The sequence below is a fragment of the Microtus pennsylvanicus genome, chromosome 12 (genome assembly GCF_037038515.1).
Source record: "Microtus pennsylvanicus isolate mMicPen1 chromosome 12, mMicPen1.hap1, whole genome shotgun sequence".
NCBI classification, from domain to species: Eukaryota; Metazoa; Chordata; class Mammalia; order Rodentia; family Cricetidae; genus Microtus; species Microtus pennsylvanicus.
Genome location: NC_134590.1, coordinates 21739739 through 21762223, shown reverse-complemented (window position 1 = coordinate 21762223; position 22485 = coordinate 21739739). Strand labels below are relative to the sequence as shown.

The 22485-nt window shown below is 34.6% G+C and overlaps 1 protein-coding gene across 27 annotated transcripts in view; it reads left to right on the top strand.

Annotated features, from left to right (window-relative positions):
* The window catches only part of Adgrl3 (adhesion G protein-coupled receptor L3), a 734954-nt gene that overhangs the window by 648461 nt on the left and 64008 nt on the right, over positions 1-22485 (top strand). For 18 of the 27 annotated variants that reach the window (XM_075942857.1, XM_075942861.1, XM_075942854.1 and 15 more), the window contains 4 exons: positions 3831-3897; positions 6817-6908; positions 19338-19364; positions 21834-22002. In XM_075942857.1, coding sequence (XP_075798972.1) covers positions 3831-3897; positions 6817-6908; positions 19338-19364; positions 21834-22002 — 355 coding nt within the window. The remainder of the gene's footprint in view (positions 1-3830; positions 3898-6816; positions 6909-19337; positions 19365-21833; positions 22003-22485) is intronic. The other 9 variants (XM_075942855.1, XM_075942860.1, XM_075942843.1 and 6 more) reach the window with 1 other exon arrangement.

The window sequence follows — 22485 nt, the reverse complement described above, 5'->3', positions numbered from 1 at the left end:
TGACTCTGATCACCTCTTAGTCAGTGGTTCTGGATTTTATCTCAAGATCATAGGGGGCAAGTGTTTAGAATACTGTGGGGTGGGTACATACTATATAATACATGACTATATAATACCATTCTTCACATTAAAGTCAAGGATGATTCTTTTAATATTGGCACGGTGAATAGAGCAAGAACCGTGTAAATTTTGAAGGTGGGTAATCAGAAAGAAATGAAACTCAGAACGCTTTGCAAAAGCCAGCATGCAGCCAAAAACAACAGCAGGTATGGCCATATGGCAATCAAATTAGAAAATGCATTCTTGCCACACAGATTCCAGAGGATAGTAAAGCACAGCCAGCCAGCATGCAGGGATGATGTACCCAGTGCGTGTCGAATTTCACACTGCCTCTTCCACTGTTCACTTATAAAGAGAATTTGAATAATTTTAAACAAGTAGATACTGAAGAATTTTCTTAAAGGCTAAAAATAACATCACATTTTCCTTCTACGTTTAAAGGAGAATTGTTAAGCCAAGCACATATTTCAAAATAAAGCATTTGTTAAGCTGTTATTTCTAAAGAAATCAAGCTTGGTAAGGATAAGGTTAATGTCATTATGTTATTTAAATAAAATATGTGAAGATATTAAAGTTTTAAATCAACCTTAATCCAAAAAATCACTCATAACGTGATTGAAGTTAGGGCTGTTTTTTACCTGAAAAAGCTATTTTCTAGAAGATCTTGAAGCACATTTTTCACATGATAAAAATTATTTGCTGAAAATGTCGTTTAGTTCTTAGATGAACTCTCAAAAATTTTGTGAGCTATAAATTGTCAATCCTATTATCAATCATTCTTCAATGTATTACTAATGTCATATTGTGTTGCTATAACTTGAACAATGGAAAGAGAAAGAGACAGAGAGAGAAAGGGAGACAGAGACATGGAAAGGGGGGATACATCTGATTTAATATGAATAAATGCACTTGTGTTGTTCTTTATTGCTTTTAGCATAAAGGAAAATCTAGTTTTGTAAAGAACCTAGACTTTAGGGAAATCTCTCTATTCATTCAAGTCACTCACATACAGATAATCCTTTAAGGTATGACAAGCTAGCTTACGGTGAGAATGAAGACAGAGGTCCAAGGTGAAGCTAGATCTCTCTGACTCATATCTGTTCATAGGCAACACTACACCCCTCTTTTTTCTATGACTAAATGTAGCTGGCATTCTTTTGGGCCACCTACTAGCTCTTAAATCATGACATGGAGACTAATTATTAGTTATGAATGCTCAGCCTTACCTTTTGCTCCTTTCTTGCTAACTCTTATAACTTAATTAATCTGTTTCTCTTCATCTGTGTTTTTCCTTGGGGCTTTTTGCCAGCCTTCCTGCCTTCCAGCCTTCCAGCCTTCCCTCCTCCCTCTCTCCCTCCATGCTTCCCTCTCTCTCATTCTCTCCCTCCCTTACTTCTTTCCTTCTTTCCTATGTTCTTTTTTCCTTTCTTCTGTTTCTTTCTCTTTCTGTTTACCTTACTTTCCTGCAGTCTCCATGTGTGTCTGACTTGTGGCTGCCTGGCTTATGACCCTGGGTAGGTCCCTCTCTTTCTCCCTCATTCTCTTCCTACTTATTTTCTCTTTACCTACCAGCCAAGACTCTCTCTCAACCACCTAGCTATTGGCCATTCAGCTTTTTATTAGACTAGTCAGGTGCCTTAGGCAGGTAGGTGAAACAAATACAACACATCTTTATATAATTAAAAAAATGCAACATAGATAAATGTTACACATCTTTACACAGCTAAAATAATTTTCCTCAGCATAAACAAATGTAGCATATCTTTACATAATTAAAATGCTTTCCACAATAACAAAATGTTGAAGTATAAGAGCAAAGATATAACTAACTGTTCAAAGAAAGAAATGGCTAGTAATTTAAGCCCTAAATTCTTAAATGAATTGTATTTTTCAAGCAGAATTCTTATGTGTATTTGAAAAATAATAAACCATTTTGTCTAGGTAGAAATGATGAACTAATTTTTAGTCTCTTGCTTGTCTGCCTACCTCACTGCTCCTAAAATTAGTTTATATTAATTTAAGGTAAAAGATGATAGCCATATGCCCAGAGATTGATGTGTGGTGGTGATTTGGATTTTGCTTAGAAACACGGCTACCAACCATCTTAGGAAAATGTAAAAGTTATAAAAATTAGAAAACAGCAAACAAACCATAATAACTGTATCTACTAGTCAAGTGAAAAAAAAACTATTAGTATTTTTTTGTTTGTTTTTGAGACAGGGTTTCTCTGTGTAACATCTCTGGTTGTCCCGTTACTCACTCTGTAGATCAGGCTGGCCTCAAACTCATAGAGATCCACCTGACTCTGCCTCCTGAGTGCTGAGATTAAGGTGTGTACCACTACCACCTATCTACTTTCAGTAATTTTTAAATAAAACATATAGCTAAAGCCTTTGGATTATCCACTCTACTCTCCTGTGTGGGATAACTCAACAAGAATTAATGGGTTTTTCTAATCACTTAAACAAATGTATGTGTGCAGCCATGAAAAGAATGAAGTATGTACACAGTGTATATATATAATATATTGTATGTACATATATTTAATAAAGAGACGATATTAATATATTTCATAGCTTTTTCACTGAACAACTAGTACTTCTTTCTTCCTCCTCTTCTTCCTCCTTCCCTTCTATCTTTCTTTATGGTCCTAGGAACTGAGCTCAGAGTCTTATGGGTCATTGAATTCTATCACCAGCCCTCAATATATATTTTAAATGATTCCCTTTGGTAAACATAGTTCTGCTCTAGTTTAAACTTTCATACCATTTTATCAGATGAAAAACAGTATTTTGTTTATCAGTTGATTATTGAAAATATATATATAATCTTTCATGATAACGTTCTGGTATCCCTTCGCTCTTGAACTTAACACTTGTATAATCAGCAGCGTATCCAAGCCCTTGACTATAAGTTAAAAGCACATAACAAAGTGCTATTGGGTATTTACCAGTGGGAATGCTCCTCTTTTAATTATGCCTCAAATACTGCAAAATGGCAAATTATTCAAGATATTATTCTTAACATCAAATAATTTGTTCAATATTTACATTAATCTTCCTCGTAACTAGTCGCTTTCACTTTGTCTTCCTGTCACTGTGAAGAATGGAAACATAATTTCTCATGAGCTTTACGAAGTGGGGGAGTACTAAATGCGGCTGAAATTAAGTGATTAATAATTTACTTTTTAGGTCATGAATCAACTTCTTCAGATGCTAAGGACCACTTGTAACCCCAGAAGCATGAGCAGTAACAATGCTCTTTTTAAGGCGTCAGAGCTCTCAAAGGTTGGCTGCCCAACCTAATTAAACTTCAATCTTCTGATACCAAATTTATTTCTTCCTTGTACTGAATTTCCTCAGATCTTCTTGACAGGAAAATGTCACTTTGCCTGACAGCTGATAGACAGCTTATGTAGCACTGTAATTGGAGAGAAAAGGATAGCTTAAAGCTACTGGGTTTAATGGCTATATGCACGGGTTTTTCTTTTCTCTCTCTAAGGTTTCAATGACAGACACAAAAGGCCTTAGCAAATAGGCCTGATGCCATTTTTCCCCCTGCCTTCTCCAGGGGTAATTATCTTACTCCATCAATAGCGTTGTCAGAAATTGGACACATAATTCAACATTTAAATGAACAAGCAATGTAATATTTCCTGTCTCCCCGTGGAATGCTGCGCCACTTGCATTCTTCTCTGTCACTTGCTCACTCGTGATGTATGTCCTGTAGCCAGTCCTTGAATGGCTTCTCTCCCTTGTGTTTCACTGCAGATGCTGGCTGCGACTTGACACCTACTTCATTTGGAGTTTTATAGGACCAGCGACCTTGATAATTATGGTGAGAACCCCTAATTAACTACGCACTCCCCAGGTCACGAAATAAAGCTTCCACTATCCGTGTACTAACTGTCCTAAATTTACATAGGTTAATTTGGGGAAAGCATGTACTTATATGACCCTACATAACTCAAGCAATTAGACACCCATTATAGTCTACTTTTATATTCTAAAATAGTTCATCAAAACCGGTAGAAAAGGAAAGAAAGCATTTGCAAGAGTAAATGGCTACTTGAGAATTTAGTGCCACATAGTCCATACAGCTGTCTAGACAATTGAACAATGATTACTTTAACTTTGACGGCAGCATATTTCCCTTCCTTTTCTTTGGGATAATTGGATTTGAAAATAAACGGGAAATAGAAAAGTAGGCAAACACGTGACCATTCCTTCCAGTTACTTATTTATTGATTGATTCATTTATTTATGTAAATCCTCAAGACGTTAAAGAAAGATTTTACATGAAAAAGGCACAACTAAATTAGCTAGCTGAGTGTTCTGGAATCATGCCTCCTTTTACATTTATATCTGAATAACCCCTTTATTTTCTACATCATTTGTCCCAATTTAAATGAACTTGTTGGTATCATTACCATTACAAGCCTAGGGCCCACAAGATGGTATTGCAGGTTGAAGTGCTTGAGGAACTGGGTTATATCCCTGGTACCTACACATAAACCACTCTGCAACTTGTCCACTGACTGTATATACACACCACCACATACACCTCCCATGTCCACTTACACACAGAAAAAGAAATGTAATAAAAATATACAAAGCTACTGCTCATTTTTTGGAAAGAAGTGGTAGCCTCTTTGCTGTGAATAAAATATAGGACAAAGTTTTTTTTCCTGAAGTCCTTTGGGCTAGATATATTTTGAAATTAAAAATACTTCAGATTTGAAAACGAACAATATGGCATGCTTACTACATAATATACATATGTGTGTATGCATATGTGTGAACACACACACACACACTGGGAAACACCTATTGTCCAAAATCAATGATATTGACTATTAATATGTGAGACTAAAAGTAAGTCTGTAACAAAATAGCATTTCTGGAAGTAAAAGAAAGAAAGGAAAGAATCAAAGAGAGTAGGATGATGGCCCTGGACATCCTTATGTCAATATAGAACTGCCTTTAGTTGCATTCTGTTTAGGTTAAGTTTTTAGCCACTTGGCAATATTTGTTTGTGTATTTGTTTCATTTAAAGTTTTCTTCTTTCATTTGATTCTTACTTTTGAGACTCAGAAATCATTGATAGAGGACCATGATGCTGTATTATGATGAGAATGTCAATGGAGCATTTAAGTGAACTTTCATGGTTTGCAGCAGGTTCCCAATGGTAGAGTGTAGAAGCTAATCACCGGTTCAAGTGCAATTCAGCATGTGGCCTTTTTTTTTTTCAACAGTGGTTCTCAATCTGAGGGTTACTATTCCTTTGGCAAATGTCTGTCTCAAACTAATTACATTATGATTCATAGCAGTAGCAACATTACAGTTATGAAGTAACACTGAAAACAATTTTACGGTTGTGGTTTACAACAACATGAGAAACTGTACTAAGGAATTGTAGCATGACAATGGTTGAGAACCACTGAATTATAGCATTCACATAAGCTGTAGCTAATTTTTACCAGAGTATGTTCTTTTAAGCTAGAGGCATTTTTCCGGCTTTTGTGGCGTAACAATATCACGAGAGACCCTGCTTACAGCTTAGTCTATTGAAGCATCAGAATTTGACCAGCATTTTTAAATCCATTTGACTTACACATTCAAAATGACTGAGGTTGGTATTTGTATTCATAGTCAGGTGTAGCAGTGTGTATCTGTAATCCTAGAATGGATAGTCAGAGGTTGAAGGATGACCAGATGTGCAAGGCCAATCCTGGTCTCTGGAGTAAGGTATAGGCCAGCTGGGACAATACACTGAGGCTGTTTCAACAAAATAAATAAAAGAAAAAAGTATGTATATGTTAGTAATTTTGCATCTTTAAAATCACATCTCTAACCTGGCGGACTGACCAACCCAGCAACTACCCAGGCACAGAACCAAGGTTGAATGTTGGTCTCGCCAATAGGTGTTGGGGTGGAGGGAGCACGGTCCTGTGGTCCAGGGCTACAAGATGTTCAGGACACGGGGCAGCAACGGGGTGTCCAGGAAGCATCTTAGCGAGGGCTCTGTGTCTATGGCATAGCAAAGACCAGAGGCCTACAACCAAACCAATGATTCTTTATCATGAACACCTGCATGTAAAGATGAATGGATAAAGGGGTTTACTGAATGACTCCCCGTGTCACACTGCATCTTCCATAAAGAAAATTTCTCTTCTTTCCTTTTTTTTCTTTCCCATTTTATCTTAAAATTTTTTATTTGGGGGGAGAGGGTTGCAGGGGCAGAGGATGGATGAAAGGACTTGGTAGGTGGGTGGGATCGGGACGCATGATGGGAAAGACATAAAGAATAAATTCTTTTTAAAAATTTAAAAGGTGTGTCTCTAATAACTAAAATAAAATTTGTCTATAATTAATCATTCTCAAAATATGTTCATAGTTCATAGGATGTCAATATATTCGCTCTCCTAGATAATTCCTGGATTTGGGAGTTTGGTTTTCTTAAGCATGCACTAGGCTTTGAGTTGTTCCAGAATTTCAACAGCATCTTTCAAAACTGCCACTGATTTTGCATTTTGTGTGTATGTGGTAGAGTGACTTTTTAAAAAATTCAGTGGTATTGTGATTTGCAAAGCTGGCTTCTTGCCTTTGCTAAAGCATTAGACAGTCACCTGTGACTCAGTTCCTTTAAGAGTCTACTGAGAACTAATTTCCTAGAACAACTCATGTGTTACAGGGAATGGACTTGCCTTTTTTATATACTACGGTTATCTACATAGCATTGCCTTTTGCATTTCAGCTGAATGTGATCTTCCTTGGGATTGCTTTATACAAAATGTTCCACCATACTGCCATACTGAAACCGGAATCAGGCTGTCTTGATAATATCAAGTAAGTGATTCTTAGTTTTATTTTTATAGACTGTACTGGAAAGTTCTTTCTAGTTTATATTGTAAAAAAAATATAGCAAAGTTCAATGTATTGATTTTGTTGAGTAAGCTTGTTTTTTGACAGTTGAGGTAACTTGATTAGCCTACAATCAATGTAATGAGACCCTTTCTCCAAACTTACCTTTCCTTGTAAACTGGAATTTATAAATATGCCTTTTAGTTTGTCGGTGTTATTTGTTTTTTCGAGACAGGGTTTCTCTGTGGCTTTGGAGCCTGTCCTGGAACTAGTCTGGCCTCAAACTCACAGACATCCACCTGCCTCTGCCTTCCAAGTGCTGGGATTAAAGGTGTGCTCCACCACTGCCCAGCAATAAATATGCTTTTAAAGCTACATTCAGTATGTCCTTTAAAGCTACATTCACTATGTCCTTTAAAGAAGTGCAACATTTCTAAATGCGAATAGAAACCACTTTGTAGTGCAGTAACTGTATTAAATCGCTCACTCTGTACTCGATCCCTGAGAGCAATAGTGTGTGCAAAGACCAGCGGTGATGGTACCTTCAGTGATAGTTCCTGCAGAGATAGTACCTAGAGCAGTGGCACCTGCAATGATATTACATGCAGTGATTGTATCTGCCTTGATGGTACATGCAGTGATTATATCTGTAGCAGTGGTTCCTGCAGTGATTATACCTACAGCAATGGTGCCTGCAATGATGGTATGTGCAATGAGTATATCTGCAGTGGTGGTTCCTGCAATGATGGTTCCTGTAGTGATGGTTCCTGCAGTGATGGTTTCTGGAAGTGGTGGTTCCTACAGTGATGGTAAATGCAGTGATGGTTCCTGCAGTGATTATACCTGCAGCGATGGTACCTGCAATGATGGTACATGCATGGATTATATCTGCAGTGATGGTTCCTGCAGTGATTATACCTGCAGCGATGGTACCTGCAATGATGGTACATGCAGTGATTATATCTTGAGTGGTTATATCTGCAGTAATGTTTTTGTAAGTGGTGGTTGCAGTGATGTGTCCTGCAGTGATGGTACCTGCAGCCATGGCTTCTGCAATGAAGGTACCTGCAATTTCATTTGTTAATGAATGAGAACTGGTAGTACTTGCAGGTACCAAAAAGGGAATTTTACACTACTGAAAAACAACCCTGAAATACTGAGTATGAGTATTCCCTTAGCAGTTATTTTTAGCTGTCCTGTTATCCTCTGAGGAGGGAGGTACACTTTTTCTACTATTCACAAGCATAGATTGAGAATGTTTTATCCAAAAAAGCTCAAGATCAAAATATTATAATTTTTTTTCTTTTCAAAACAGTTTCTCTGTAGCTTTGGAGCCTGTCCTTGAACTAGCTCTTGTAGACCATGCTGGTTTTGAACTCACAGTGATCTGCTTCCCTCTGTCTCCCGAGTGCTGGGATTAAAGTTGTGTGTAACCAATGCCCGGGGTTTTTTTGTTTGTTTGTTTGTTTGTATGTTTTTGCCTTGTTTTGTTTTATAACATTATAGAATATTAAGTGTTTTAGATTTGAGAATATTTATATAGAGTTCATGTAGAGCTCTGTGGTTAAGAATTCTTAATCTAACAATAAAAACCTGAAGTCATCTAAATCTAAAGATCAAAAAATGAAGCTTTTTGATAATAACGTTTGGGTGTCAGAGCATATCAGGTTTGGACTTTCCCTCTCAGTGATTCTGAGCCTTTATTTTGAAATGTAAATATAAATTCTAACTTTCCTTCCTTTGAAACGTTCTCCTGGGAGCAAATCGATTCAGAACATTTTCCACTCAATTATTTTTTTGCTTTCAAAATCTGCCCTTTATTACTAATTTTGTATTTTTATCCTCAGGCAAGTATAAGTATGCAGAAATATAAAATAATATTTCTTGTTAACTTATAATAAAAATACATATAAAAGCTAAATTATATTTTCTAAAGTCTCTGAATTCCTTGTTATAAGCAAAATTGTATTTTAATTTATTTAATGATCTTGAAACTTGAAAAAAGATATTAACATTGAAAAGTCTTACACATACACGAGCACATATGCACATAGACACACCCATGCTAAATTGTGTTTTCATGTGATTTCTTACGATCTATTTCAAGTTGGCTCAGTAATGCTAATGAAATGAACACACCTTCAAGACATTTCCATGTGCTTCTGGATCCCACTTGAGCTCTGTCTGACAACAGTGATGTCACCCCTTTCTAGCTTTCTATATTGGTGCCCATGATTAACCATGACAGGTGTTTCAGAACACCACAGTATACTAAGATGGTAGTGACAAAGTGTATTGACATAAAGCAGTTAATTTTTGGTGAATGAATAACTATCCTATATTAATTTAAAGGAATATCCAAGGAGTTAGGCAAGTAAGAACATTTTAAATTAAGTAGAAATTTTCCACACTAAAGTACTGCCTCATATATTTACTTTTACTTTTTTGTTATAGTCATGATTATGTCGCTGAACTATGAACAGTTAAGTTGTTTTTCTAAATATATTGTGCATCCATGCTGTTCCTGATGAAAGTGAGTTTTGATAAGTTAACGAGTCCATGAAACACATTTTTCTGATCACAACCTCCTTTACTCAAGGCATTATGAGTTATGTTTACATACCTTTTATTCTAGGTTGTAAACGTTATTTAGGAAATTTTTAAAGTACTGTTCAGCAGATAAAACACAACAACGGTAAAATGTTTGGTCTTTATTTCAACATCTACCTGGGTAAACTTAAAGAAACTTTGCAATCATTGTCCTATCTCTAAGTAATTTTTTAATAAACTTTTTGTGCATCTCACATTTCTTTAAATTTGTTACTTGTTCTTCGTACTGACTGTAATGTATTGGAAAAAATATTTTTCTATATGGTTTTGATAGCAGGTACTGTTTAGAAGAACATTCAAACACACCAAAACTAATAATTATATTTAATGAAATTGATCACATTAAGTTTTATAACATATAGTAAAATGTAGTATTTAGTAAGAGTACTTTGATTTCGATTCTGTCTGAACTACTTACAAGGTTAGAGCATTTGAAGAGTACTTAACTGCCCTGAGTCATGATTCCCTCCTTACAATTGTATAATGAATGAAGCATACCTTACCATCTATTGTGCATAGAAATTTAAAACCTTTGATGACGCTTTTAAAAAAAAAAACTCTGTAAGGGAGGATTAGTTGTTAAAATGATGTGTCGTATGACTTTAAAATAGAACTGTGGCTATGGCTTTGCTGACAGAAAAGCCAGCAATAGAAAAGAAACAGGGAAGCCATTGTCACAGTTAGGACCTGAGGAATTTCTGGCAATCAGCTCTACAGCAATGGGGGAACAGTTCACTGCTTTTCGGTTCAGAAGGAACATTCTGCTATGCTAAAGAATCCAGGAAGGCTAAGCTTTGCCCACTGTGACAGAATGGAGGAAGTAACATTGGTGCAATGTCATATGCTGATGGAGACAAAGTAGACAACTAAATTGAGGGATTTCTGCTCACGCTCCTCTACACAGAGTTATGATCTTTTGCAGATCAAGAGAGTTTGTGGGAGAAAGATAAATTCCTTACAAGAAAAAAATTTTGAGCACTTTGTAAAATCTGGAGGAAATTTAAATTTCAATGTATTAGGTAAGAAGCAGTTGTAAAGAATTGACAGGATTAAAAATAGAAGTGTGGAGAGCATTCTCTTTCAAACACTACACATACAATATTTTGTGTGACTGCTGCAAATCTAAAGTAGTCTTGGAAACTGGAAGATATGTTTTATGACAAAATCAACAGTCCACCCCCCCAAGCCTCAGGCATGCATGCACTTCATTATATCAAAACTTCAAAATACATCAGAGTTTTTAATGTTAAAACATTGTTTATTGATCATTTTCAATTGTCCCTGATGTCATTTTACTTGTTTCATCACTACCATAGCAATCACACCATACGGATAATTTTAATCTATTCCTCTGTAAATGAGTAAAGTCTTAGAAGCAGTTTCCAATAGTCAAGAGTTTTAACCATAATTGCTTTGCTTCTAAACCCTCTCTAATGTACCAGTTCTTTCTTATAAATGTTTATTTCTTATGTGTTTATGCATAGACTTAGATCTTTTATCTTATTTAGTCTAGTAAATCCAAATCTTTTAGTTAGAATATTTATTCCACTTACATTTAATATGATTACTATTATGGTGAGCCCACTATATGAGTTTCTTCTTATTGGAGTTTGTATGTTTTTCCTGTTCCTCCTTTAGTCCTTCCATTGAGAAATATCATTATTTTGCATCCTATTTTATTTTTCATATTGGCCTTTTTTGCTAATCACTACACTTTTTATCACTTTTTCTAGAAATTGCAACAGAAACCACTAAGTTATTATAATTTGGTTTGTAACATAAACAATTTTTCACATATGTTCATTTTCACACATGTACGCACAGACTCTTGTATTTGTTGAATACGTGTTTTCTCCTCGTTCTTTTTCACTGCCACCGTTCAATCACTGTCACCATTTGAGGACTCTCAGTGATGGTTCTATTAACTTGTTTCTTCTTTTATCTCATTGTTTGTGACTTCTTCTGATGCCAGCTAGAGAGAAAAATCTTGAAATTGTTAGTTCAGTCATGTAATGTAACTGTTGGGATAAAAATCCTTCAAAGGATCCCATTATTTATAACTTGAGTCTAAACTCCCAGTCCATACCAGCTAAGCCTTGGTGGTCTTGCCCACCTACTCAACTTCCCTTCTTTTTCATGAGCCCACCAGTCTACTTTGGGCATGTGTTCTTTTTCATCATGGCTTATCACTGCTCACCTTCTTTTCCTTATACCTTGCCTGGCTGACTCCTATTATTGCATGTAATTTAAATATTATTTTCTCATTTTAAAAAATACGTCATATTAGTCTTCAATTTCAAAGAAACCCCAGAGTCCTCATAATTAGCCCCTTTAGTGTTCGCAAAGAACACTTATTTATCTAGCGCATTGTTGTATTACTGGTATACTATGAAAACAGTAATAACATGAAATAATGTAGTTAGCCTGATAATAGAGAAAATTAAGGATGCTAATTCTCAGGCTTCCTTGGAATGTAATTAAATTAAACAGTACACATCTACTTACTGATTGCTTTTCATTTGTCCCTTCATCAAAATAGGTAATTACAAGAAAGATGTAATTCCAATCATTTGTATTTTCTGGTTTGTTTTCTCAATTACTATAGTTGGAGCAGACTATAATCATAGCAAAAGCTCAATACAATTGAAAGTAATTTAATATATATAGGCTATTGTTGTATTTTTGCCAGCCAAAATTAACTTACAGTATGACTGACGAATCTAAAATTTTAATTGGTGAGGAGTGTGGAACTCTCAGTGTTTACCTTCAAAATAAAAACTGACAACTTCACCCATCACCCATTTTTCCATTACAAAAGCACAAAAGATTTAAAATAATTCATTTCCAAGTAAAATCACAAGTTATTTTGAAGAATAAAAATAAAAATGAAAGTTTTTTTGTCTATTTGTACAGTCTTTCTGTGTATTTCCTATAGCTATCTCTTTGCTTTTATCTGTGCACAGGTTTCTGCACATAGGCTTCTGACTTTGCCCATTCATGATTTCCATATGTCATCCAACTGAGTGTCAATGGGGTCCACTTAGCTTTCCTTTTTGCATTCCTAGTTATTAATGTGTGGATTAATTAACTGTGGTAACTACTCAACTGTCAATCCCATTTGGATCCATGTGTTCAGTTTTGGGATGGCTGGTTAAATGTCCTTATCAAGTTATACCAAGGGTTTGCAGTTTTTCTCTGATCAGGAAATAGGTACAATCTATTGTATGCTTCACATAATTAATGATAATTATATATGCAAAAAACTCACATCATATATTTGGTACACATTACAAAATATTATCTTTTTAAAAATCGGAGATGAGATCTCACCTGAGTTAGATGCAAAGTGCTGGACTTAAAGGATCCTTTTGACTTGGTTTCCTGAGATGCTCCAACTGTGGACCTGCACTGACATACTTGTCATGCTTTGATTATTTAATTTAATCGACTCTGTGCAGAAACATTCTGCTGCCTCTGGGTCTTTGCATTTTCAACAGAGAAGCTGTGCACAGTTTCTATCAAAATCCCATTAGAATTTGTATGGCTTTATTCACCATATGCTGTCATTAAAATTATGCATCATATGATGCACTTTTTTCAAAAGACAAACTTAGTCTTTTATGGTAAAAAAAAAAAAATAGGGAGTTCCAGGGGCAAATGCTCATTTGATTAATAAATAGCAAGTTCTGTAGGAAAAAGAATGTATCCCCAGCAAGCTTAAACACCTGCCATGTATAAAGGAGCCCAAGAAAACTTCTGGAAGCTTGAGGCTTACAATACCTGAAATAACTATACTTTTTAAAATGGTAAACTTTTGCATACTTTATTTCTAAATGTTGATAGAAACAATTAAGCTAGAATTATGTTCAGCCTGATCAGTAGTCTATTAATACTGCATGGTGTCAAGAGAGATTGGATTCTATAAAAGGAAAAGATAATTGCCATAAACTTGAAAAATAAAACAATATCACTGGAAGATTTTAATGCTTATATTTTTCTTCATGTTAATATATCAAGATATATATAGCCTGTATATAAACATATAGCCTACTTTTCAAAATTATCTCATTTTTTATACTATAGTCAGAGCAATAATATGAAAAATGTCTGAACTTTATGAGAATATAAATCTGGTATGGAGTCACAGTTAATAAAATTGTTCATAAACTTCAAAGTTTTCTTGGTGAGTAGTGAGGAAAATATTTTGAGGCATTCTTCATTTTTTTTCTCCTTTTATTTTGAGTAAGGGTACCACTATGTATCCCTGATTTACTTCCAACTGTAGAGACCAAGCTGATCTCAAACTCAATAAAGATATTCTTGCTTCTGTCTCCATTACTGGGATTGAAGGCAGGTGTTACTATACTTGGCAACATTAATATTTATGTTCTTTACTCATTACTGGTAAAAATAAATAAAGGAAAAAAGGAAGGAAGAAATGGCAAATAAATGGATAGGTAGGTAGGTAGATAGATAGATAGATAGATAGATAGATAGATAGATAGATAGATAGATAGATGATAGATAGATAGATAGATAGTGATTTGGGGTACTAAGAGGGAAGCTCAAAATAATACTCATAAGTTTAGACATAGCTTACATCACCATATAATTTTTTCATAGCTTCTGTCACCATCAAAATTCTTATTTTTTTTAAAATTTAAAAGATTGAATTTTAAATAGTTAGGAATATTATTTCAAAAAGGGTTTATATATTGCAGAAGATACGTTGTCTTCGTTACTTTTGCTATAATATAAAACACCACTGCCAAAGTATCCTATTTAAAAAAAAACATTAAATTTAGAGTATACAGCTGCAGAGAGTTAGAATCCATAATGGGAGAGTCAATGAATACCTGAGAACTTACACCTTGATCCACAGACAGGAGGCAGAGAGAGAAGGAGAGCACAGGAATGACTTTGAATCATCAAAGTCCATTCCCAGTGGCATACCTCTTCCAAAAGAACATCACCTCCTATTCCTTCGTAAACAGTTCCATCAACTAAGGATCATATATCCAAACATATGAGCCTAAAAGAGACATTCTTATCCAAACTATACATTTCTTACAATTTTAAACAAATATTTCTCTAATTCATATCATTGATGCATTTATTCTTGGAATTAGAATTAAGAGTAGTTTTCTATTGTTCATTATATGAAAAGAAAACATCCTTTATGAGAATTCTGTGCTTGCATGTGGTTTGTCATTGTTTCCGGTTGTTCTCGATTTTCTTGGTGCATATAACATGCTTTGCCATTGTCATAAACAGCTGACAGGAAGAATAACACAGTCGAAACAGCACCCGCTCTGTAGATTGTCTGACTACCAGATTCAGTTCATGCTATTTATGACATCCCTTAAGCATTCCTTAGTCCTTCATTGATTACCTTGATTCCACTATTTAAAAGCTGAAACCAGTCAGGTTTTCACAGATTCGCACAACTTTGTATTCAGGCAGTGATATTGAGTCTCTTCATATCCTGCATTTTGGGGAGACTATAATTTCAAGTGCTCTGAAGTATTAAAAGGATGGTCTCTTTTTGGAGGCATTTTGTTTAAAATGCATTAAAATTCCCATATCTTCCCAAGAACCATGTATTATGAATAAATGCATTCAGCCCACTCCATATGCTGGAAGCTGACATTTGAGAAAACCAGGTTGAAGGATGATAGTTGTAGGCACAGTATTATGCACTATATCTTGAGATTAAATTATTTTTTCATTCTTCTCTCCAAATAATTAGGTTTATATCAGATATGGGAGCAGCAATGGCTATCTAAGGATGTATTAGAAATCCTGAAAACCTTCCTAAGGAGAAAATGTCTTCTTAATAATGAAAATGTAAAAATTAGCATCTCCTTTGTTCTTTGCATAGGCCTTGGGTCAGATTCCTTTTATATTTCAAAGGAAATATGTATGCCATCAGCTTCATAGTCTGAATCTAAATTAGCTACTCATAGAACTGTGATTTTCACCCAAAAGAGTAGTGTATATCTTTGAAAAAGTGAAAATTGTCTGAATATAATTGCATTTAAATAGCATTTGTGCTTCAGATTAATAATGCTCTTTATATGCCTTAACATATGATATTAGATTGCATCCCTAATTGCCCATTAATTTATTAAACACACATTTTGTGTGTACTTCGGGTTGAATCCGGGCCCTTGTCCATGCAGAATATACACAGAGCTCAATTCTAACCTCTCGGGAGCTAAAGTTTTAAAGTGGAGTTTACAGATTGAAAATAATTTAGTAGAAACTTTAGGAGACAGGGATGGGACTCTAAGGTGTTTAACTTGTTTACTAAATAAGTGGGTTGTTACTGCTCATGTTTGTAAAACTGGAGATAGCACATTTTGTTGTGGGACAAATATTTTTCCCCAAGTAACTTAAAGGATGTTCTAGTTGTGAATATTTTTTTAGACAATTGGCATGGTGAGAGCTAGAATTTCTCTTTTGAGTCTCAAATGCATGGATTCATGCATGTTTGACTTGTTTTCATATTGTGGATCCACTGACTAGGATATTAGCCTCCACAAGTAGCTTTCCAAACTTTCATATTAGCTTCTTCATATGTGAAGTGAATACTTCTCCCAAGCAAAAATAACAGGCAAGCATGAAGGCTTTTTTTTTTTCTTATTCTTTTTTTTTTATTCAGAGTGGATTACAATAGCAATGTTGTTTTGTTTTCAAATTATATTTTTTTTATCTGCACTTCAAAAGTGCTGAATGTTCGTGTCAATAGTGACCTAAAATGAAACTCTATTCATGAAACTGCTTGGTTGTAATTAAAATGTGCAGAAAGTTCAATAGGGTGGCAGACATCTCGAGCTGCTCAGTCCACACTTGGAAATTTAGTAATCTTATTTTGCCTTGGCTAAATTTCAGCGACTGTTGAGATATTCCACTACATAGTTATGTATTTTTTATAAATCTGTCATCAGAGTCTCTGGTTCTTTTTTTTTTTTTTTGCTTGTTCTCACGCTATTAAAGTAGGCATTTTAGCACACTCTTTGTGTCTGCTCATGGAAACTGAGGATTTAAGCCAGTCATTTTGAAAGGCTTGCCCAACATCTTCTCTATGAAAGAACAAAGATGAATCTAAGTTTAAAACTAAGTCATTTAATTATGATACTAGAAATATAAAGTAGGAACATAAATAGAAACCACTTATTGGCAAATTTATTTTGATTACTAGGCACTAACTTATTGTGTATAATGAAATATAATTTGAAAACCAGTATGTTTTCTTTGTAAAAGTGGTTGATATTTCTTTTATACAATTCTTAGTTGTTTTATATTTATTCTTTTCTTTGTTTTGTATTGGTTTTATTATCATTGAATTCACTGCTTATTTTCTGATTAGCAATAGAAAAGTCTATAAAATATTGCTCATTCTATCATTATTTGCTAAAAAATCAGAACCCTATATAACTAAATTATTAAGATCATTTTTTACTACTGGATTCTTCTTTTATAATGAGACGTTATATTTCTTGGCAGCTTTCTATTCTTTTTTTTCTTTCATTACTAAGAGATAATTTGGCCTAATAAGTAACTTCTTCTAATTTTTCTTTATCATGTATGTGTACATATATCTGTGACATTACATAAAGTATCAACTTCTTCCTGTATTGTATATATTTTTAAATTTTTCGGAGAAATTTTTAAAGCCAAGAATAAAAACCATTTTCTCTATTTCTTTTTATTTTCCCTACTGTATAATATTTGTTTTAGGGTTTTATAATTTACAGTTTATGTTTATTCTTTTTGGAAGCCACTCTGTAATTCCAGTTTCCCAGATATTTTAATGAATATTTCCTTTTCCTGCCAAATTCCACTGCTACCCTCCTTCATGGCACCTCTGCCTTTTGTCCCTTTTTTTGGTCCCATGTACATAATGGATGCCCTTTACCCTTACCGCCTTATCACTATAACTTGCTCTCTTTCTGTAAGATAGATTTCATACAGATTCCAGATGTTCAATAATTGTTTGAGTGTATGCTTCTTTAATTACAATTGCATAACATGCATAGTTATTTAGTCAGGAGAGCCAGTGTATGTAAAATTTTAACTAAGGTCAACCATGCCTCTATATACCTCTTTTAAGACAAGGTTTCTCTATAGCTTTGGTGCCTGTCCTGGAGCTAGTTCTTGTAGACAAGGCTGGCCTCGAACTAACAGAGATCTACCTGCCTCTCCCTCCTGGGTGCTATTATTAAAGGCATGCACCACCACTGCCTACCTATTTTAATTTTTAAAGTATTTGTAAGCCTTCTGTCTCATAGATAGAATATACTGATGTAATGGGACTAAATATAATAGTAAATATTTCCACTTTGTCTTGTAACTTATACAATAAATTCATTATTTTCTGTCTGGGTACATTATAGCCAACAAAAATTGATAGACATTCTTCTGCAAATTTTTGTGACATAACGTAAACATCTTTTGCAATTATACTTATTGACCTAAAATGTTCATAAACCATCCAGGTTCAGCATTATCCAATAGAACTTTCCTATGGTCCTATGGTGGTGGTATTTTCTAGAACTGTATCATCTAGAGTCATATGTACTACCGATGTGAGGTTTTGGATCATTTGCATTATGACTTGTGTGCCTTGGAAATGGAATTTGAAGTGTTATTCTGTTTTGATGAAGCTACACCGCCAGTTTTGATTAGCACTCACCACATGGAGTACATAATTCCATTCACTCTGCTCCATCTACTGATTTATTTCAGCCACATCTCTTTCCCTGCATCATATTACTTCCTGCACATCTTATCAGGCATTTAACTGTTCAATATTTATGTACTGAGTGTTTTTTCCATTGGATAAGAAATTTTATATTAATTTTATATTTTCAGTTTGAGGTTAGAGTTAGACAGCCGAGTAATATTAAAAGTATTTTGTTACTCAGATAAAAACTTGTTTTTTTTTTACAAGAATGCTATAGATTATACTTACATTCTAATCGTGACCACTTTATAGACACAACCTGACACAGTCACAAGTTAATTAGATTCTGCCTAATGAATATCTAGTAAATGATGGAGCTGGGATGTATGTAAACCTGAGGCAAGCAGGTTTCACAGACGGGGCTCGCATTCTATCTCATTGCAATATTTACTCTCTCATCTTTCTGGAGAGTGAGTTTTTATCAGTGCTTCTCTTTATTCAAAATTCATCACAGATGGGCCTTCTCAAGAACATTATTTGTGTATTCATAGTGCAGGAAAATATATTGCTTCTGGCAAGAAGGAAAGAAAAAAGGAGCTGTAATGATCAGATTTAACTCAGGTTAATCATCATCTCTGTGTTAAAATTACTTAGAGGCATATTGTCCATAATTAAGTCATCTTATCCCCCTAATATTACAGAATAAGGGAATACCTTTTAGTGGCATGACATCTATCATTTTAAGCATGCCCCCAAGCCTTTTTTTTCAGATTGCTCATAAAATTTCTCATTCTCTAGAGAAATGTGATCTCTAAGAAATAAATGTCTCTGTCAAGTCACAAGTAATATGAGCACATGATGAAAAAATGGAATTGTGAGTCTCATATGGGATATTGCAGTATTGTAAAATTGATTTTATTCCCTGGTATTTAAGTTCTCATGGTCATTTTAGGATTTACCTTCTGGATATAAAGGGAAGGTTATGATACCTTTCAGGGAGGTGGCAAATACAGGCCTTTGGTGAGGAAAGAGGAGGATATTTTTTTCATATGAAATTCTTTATCATAAAAATGCTAATGTTGGTGTTCTTGTCTTTATGTCTATGCATTCTTTAGCTATGAGGATAACAGACCCTTCATCAAGTAAGAATGACCTGAATGGCTGATAAATTGCATTTATCAGTGTGGTCTCATGACCCAGCTGTCAGATCAGTACCAAGAATCGCTAGAGCTTCTGTCATTCACATTGAGGCAGAAGAGCAAACTGTGCAGGAAACGCTGACATGCAACTTTTGCATAGAGTGCTACGGGTGTATTGCCATACAAGAAAAAGAATTCCCCTTCGCCTCAGTTAATGGGATATCACTTGAATTCGGTGCCTCAGTAACAGCACTTTCCTGTGGTACAGACTTGTCCGTCATGGAGAGCTTCTCAAATTGTGATGTGCCCTTCCATGGTCGTGGGGTCAAATTTCTGTTGTGTGTTCAGGTGTCATTCATCTTAAATTATTTTGTGACTTAGTAGCGTATCTTTAAAATGATTTTATGGATGAGAATCTACCTGCTTGTAATTAGCATTAACAATTTCCTATATTAACTGTATCTATAAAAGGGGGAAAGACTTTTTGAAATTTAAATTTTACCTATGCCATCTCTTCCTTTTGAAATTTGGCACCTATATCATGATGAATCATCTAATTGCTGATGAATACATTTAAAATTTCTGAATCAAATTTACAAGTCTGTACCAGTCTAACAAATGGAGAGATAATGAAAACAATTGGTCATTTGCCTGTAACTTTAAAACTTGCCTGTCCTGCAAGAATCAACTACAATTGGCCTCCTGTGGGCTACCTTGCTGTAGACGTTCAGTTTGTTCTTCTGGTGAAGAGTCCTTTGTCTCCATTCCCTGATGCCATCACATTTTCTTCTTCATGCTTTTGCTTATTTCCTTCTTTGGAAATGAGAACTCACTGCAGTTCTAGACCATTTAACCCTTGGCTCTATTGTGTGTTTTCTACTGGATAATGGCTGATGTCAATATTTTGTGCCATCATTTGGTTGCTAAATCTACGAATTTTTTTCTCTTTATTTAATGATGATTCTTTCCATTTTTCCTTTTTCTGCTATCTGTTAGAACCCGAGAGCTATTGTTTGAATGTTTCCATATTTTGGACTTCAGTTGTGAAATAAATATTAACATTGAAGGCGTTTCTAATTCATATAAGCAAATGTGCCAAATGCAAGAACATACCTCCTTCATTCAAAGTCTTGGTGTTTTATAAGAAACCTGATATGGTCAGTGGACATTTAAATATGAAATATAATGCCTGATTATGTGGAAGAAAAATAACAACATTATTCATTTTAATAAGCCTCTGGAACAATATCTTCAAATCTTTTCAAAAAATAAAATAATTGAATTCATATTATGGTGAATTATGTAGTTTTCTCTCTCTCTTCTCTTGCAAAGAATCAATTACCCCAAATATTTCCTCCTTGGATGTCAAAAATGAAAGATAACAGGATGCTGAAAAAAATTGTTAACTTGCTGTGTCCAAAGAAGTGATGCTGAGATAGTAAGGGATGGGCCTGTGAGTATGTAGGAATCTTAGATGCTTTGGGTCCTGTTTTCCCTCTACTTCCAAATGGCAAAGGATTCCATTTCCAGTTACTAGAGCCCCATCTATTACAACAGTTCATTTTATTCCCAGTAAGTGTGTAGGATGACCATAAATACATGAACTCCTGTCATCTTATTACCATGAACCATGGCAGCGTGGAGGAAACTAAGCAAACGGAGTAAAAGGGACAGCTTTCCTCTAGTGCTATGTTACTCCTTTCATACCACTCCATCCCCATTCTCAACTTCATCCTCTTCCCTGAGTTTGTAGGCGCTTCTAAGAGTTGAAGACACCCTAGGCCTGCCAAGAGGTTAAAGGCCTGATTTTGAAAAGCTTAGTTCAGCATAATCAACAAGATAGTACACGAAAGCTAAAAAGTGCTTACCACTAGAGTGGAACTTTCACTTCTAACCCCACTGTTTCTGCACACCTCTACTTCTTTATAGAATTAGAAAAACAAGCCTCTTTTGCTCTAAACATATGCCTCAAATACTGGTTTCTTCTAGTCAGAGTTAGTTTTTCCAAAACTTATAATAATTTTTAGTCAGAAAAAAAAGGAAATTTGGAAATATGCTATCCAAAAGTATTAGAAGAAACACTGAGTGCCTAGTGATTCAAATATACCAAGGAGTCTGATGAAAACTAATGTAACTTTGAAGACTTTTCCTCCTTTCCCATTCACCATAATTACATATCCATACCATTTGCATACGTATTGAAAACACATGAATAATTTATGGCACAAATCTGCTTTTGCTTAAATGAATTTCTGTGTTCATAACATTTTCATCCATGTACATCACCTCAAGCTTGATAACTTCTAGTACCATTAAAATCTTAAAGCACTTATATATACCGCTTGTCTCACATTTTCTGTCGTTAAAACTTACCATAACTTTTTTTTCAGTGTCAGTATCATTGATTGCACGTGGTTATATTAACTCGGCACTAATTATTTGTTAACTCTGCGTTTTCTCTTCTCTCCACAGGTCATGGGTTATAGGTGCAATAGCTCTCCTCTGCCTGTTAGGATTGACCTGGGCCTTTGGACTCATGTATATTAATGAAAGCACAGTCATCATGGCGTATCTCTTCACCATTTTCAATTCTCTACAGGGAATGTTTATATTCATTTTCCACTGTGTCCTACAGAAGAAGGTAAGCTACAGTTTTCCAAGCTCAAGTGACATATACTTCGTGATCGTAAAGGATGCTATTCACATACAGCATTCCTTGTTGTTTTCTTTAAATGAAACATATTACTCTACATTCTCAAAAACCAAATGAAACATATCACTTCATTTATTTTTATATTAGTAATGACAACATATATACATTGTAAAAATATAATAGTTAGAAAGGGTGTTTAAGTTAACCAAACCACATTTTATTATTTGTATAATTTTCAAAAAAGTATTTTCTTACAGACTTGTTTGTATATCCATGGGGAGAAAAGTGGAAGTTGTATTTTAGAGAGTAATTCTTTCAAGTAAATTGCAAAATAGGTGACTTTTATGATTTTATATACTGATAAGGAAATAATTCATTCAAAAAGACAAATTTAGTTATTAAATACTTTGTTTCATATATTTGAACCATAAGATTGGGTTTCTAGTATAATACTATTAACTCTATTAAAAT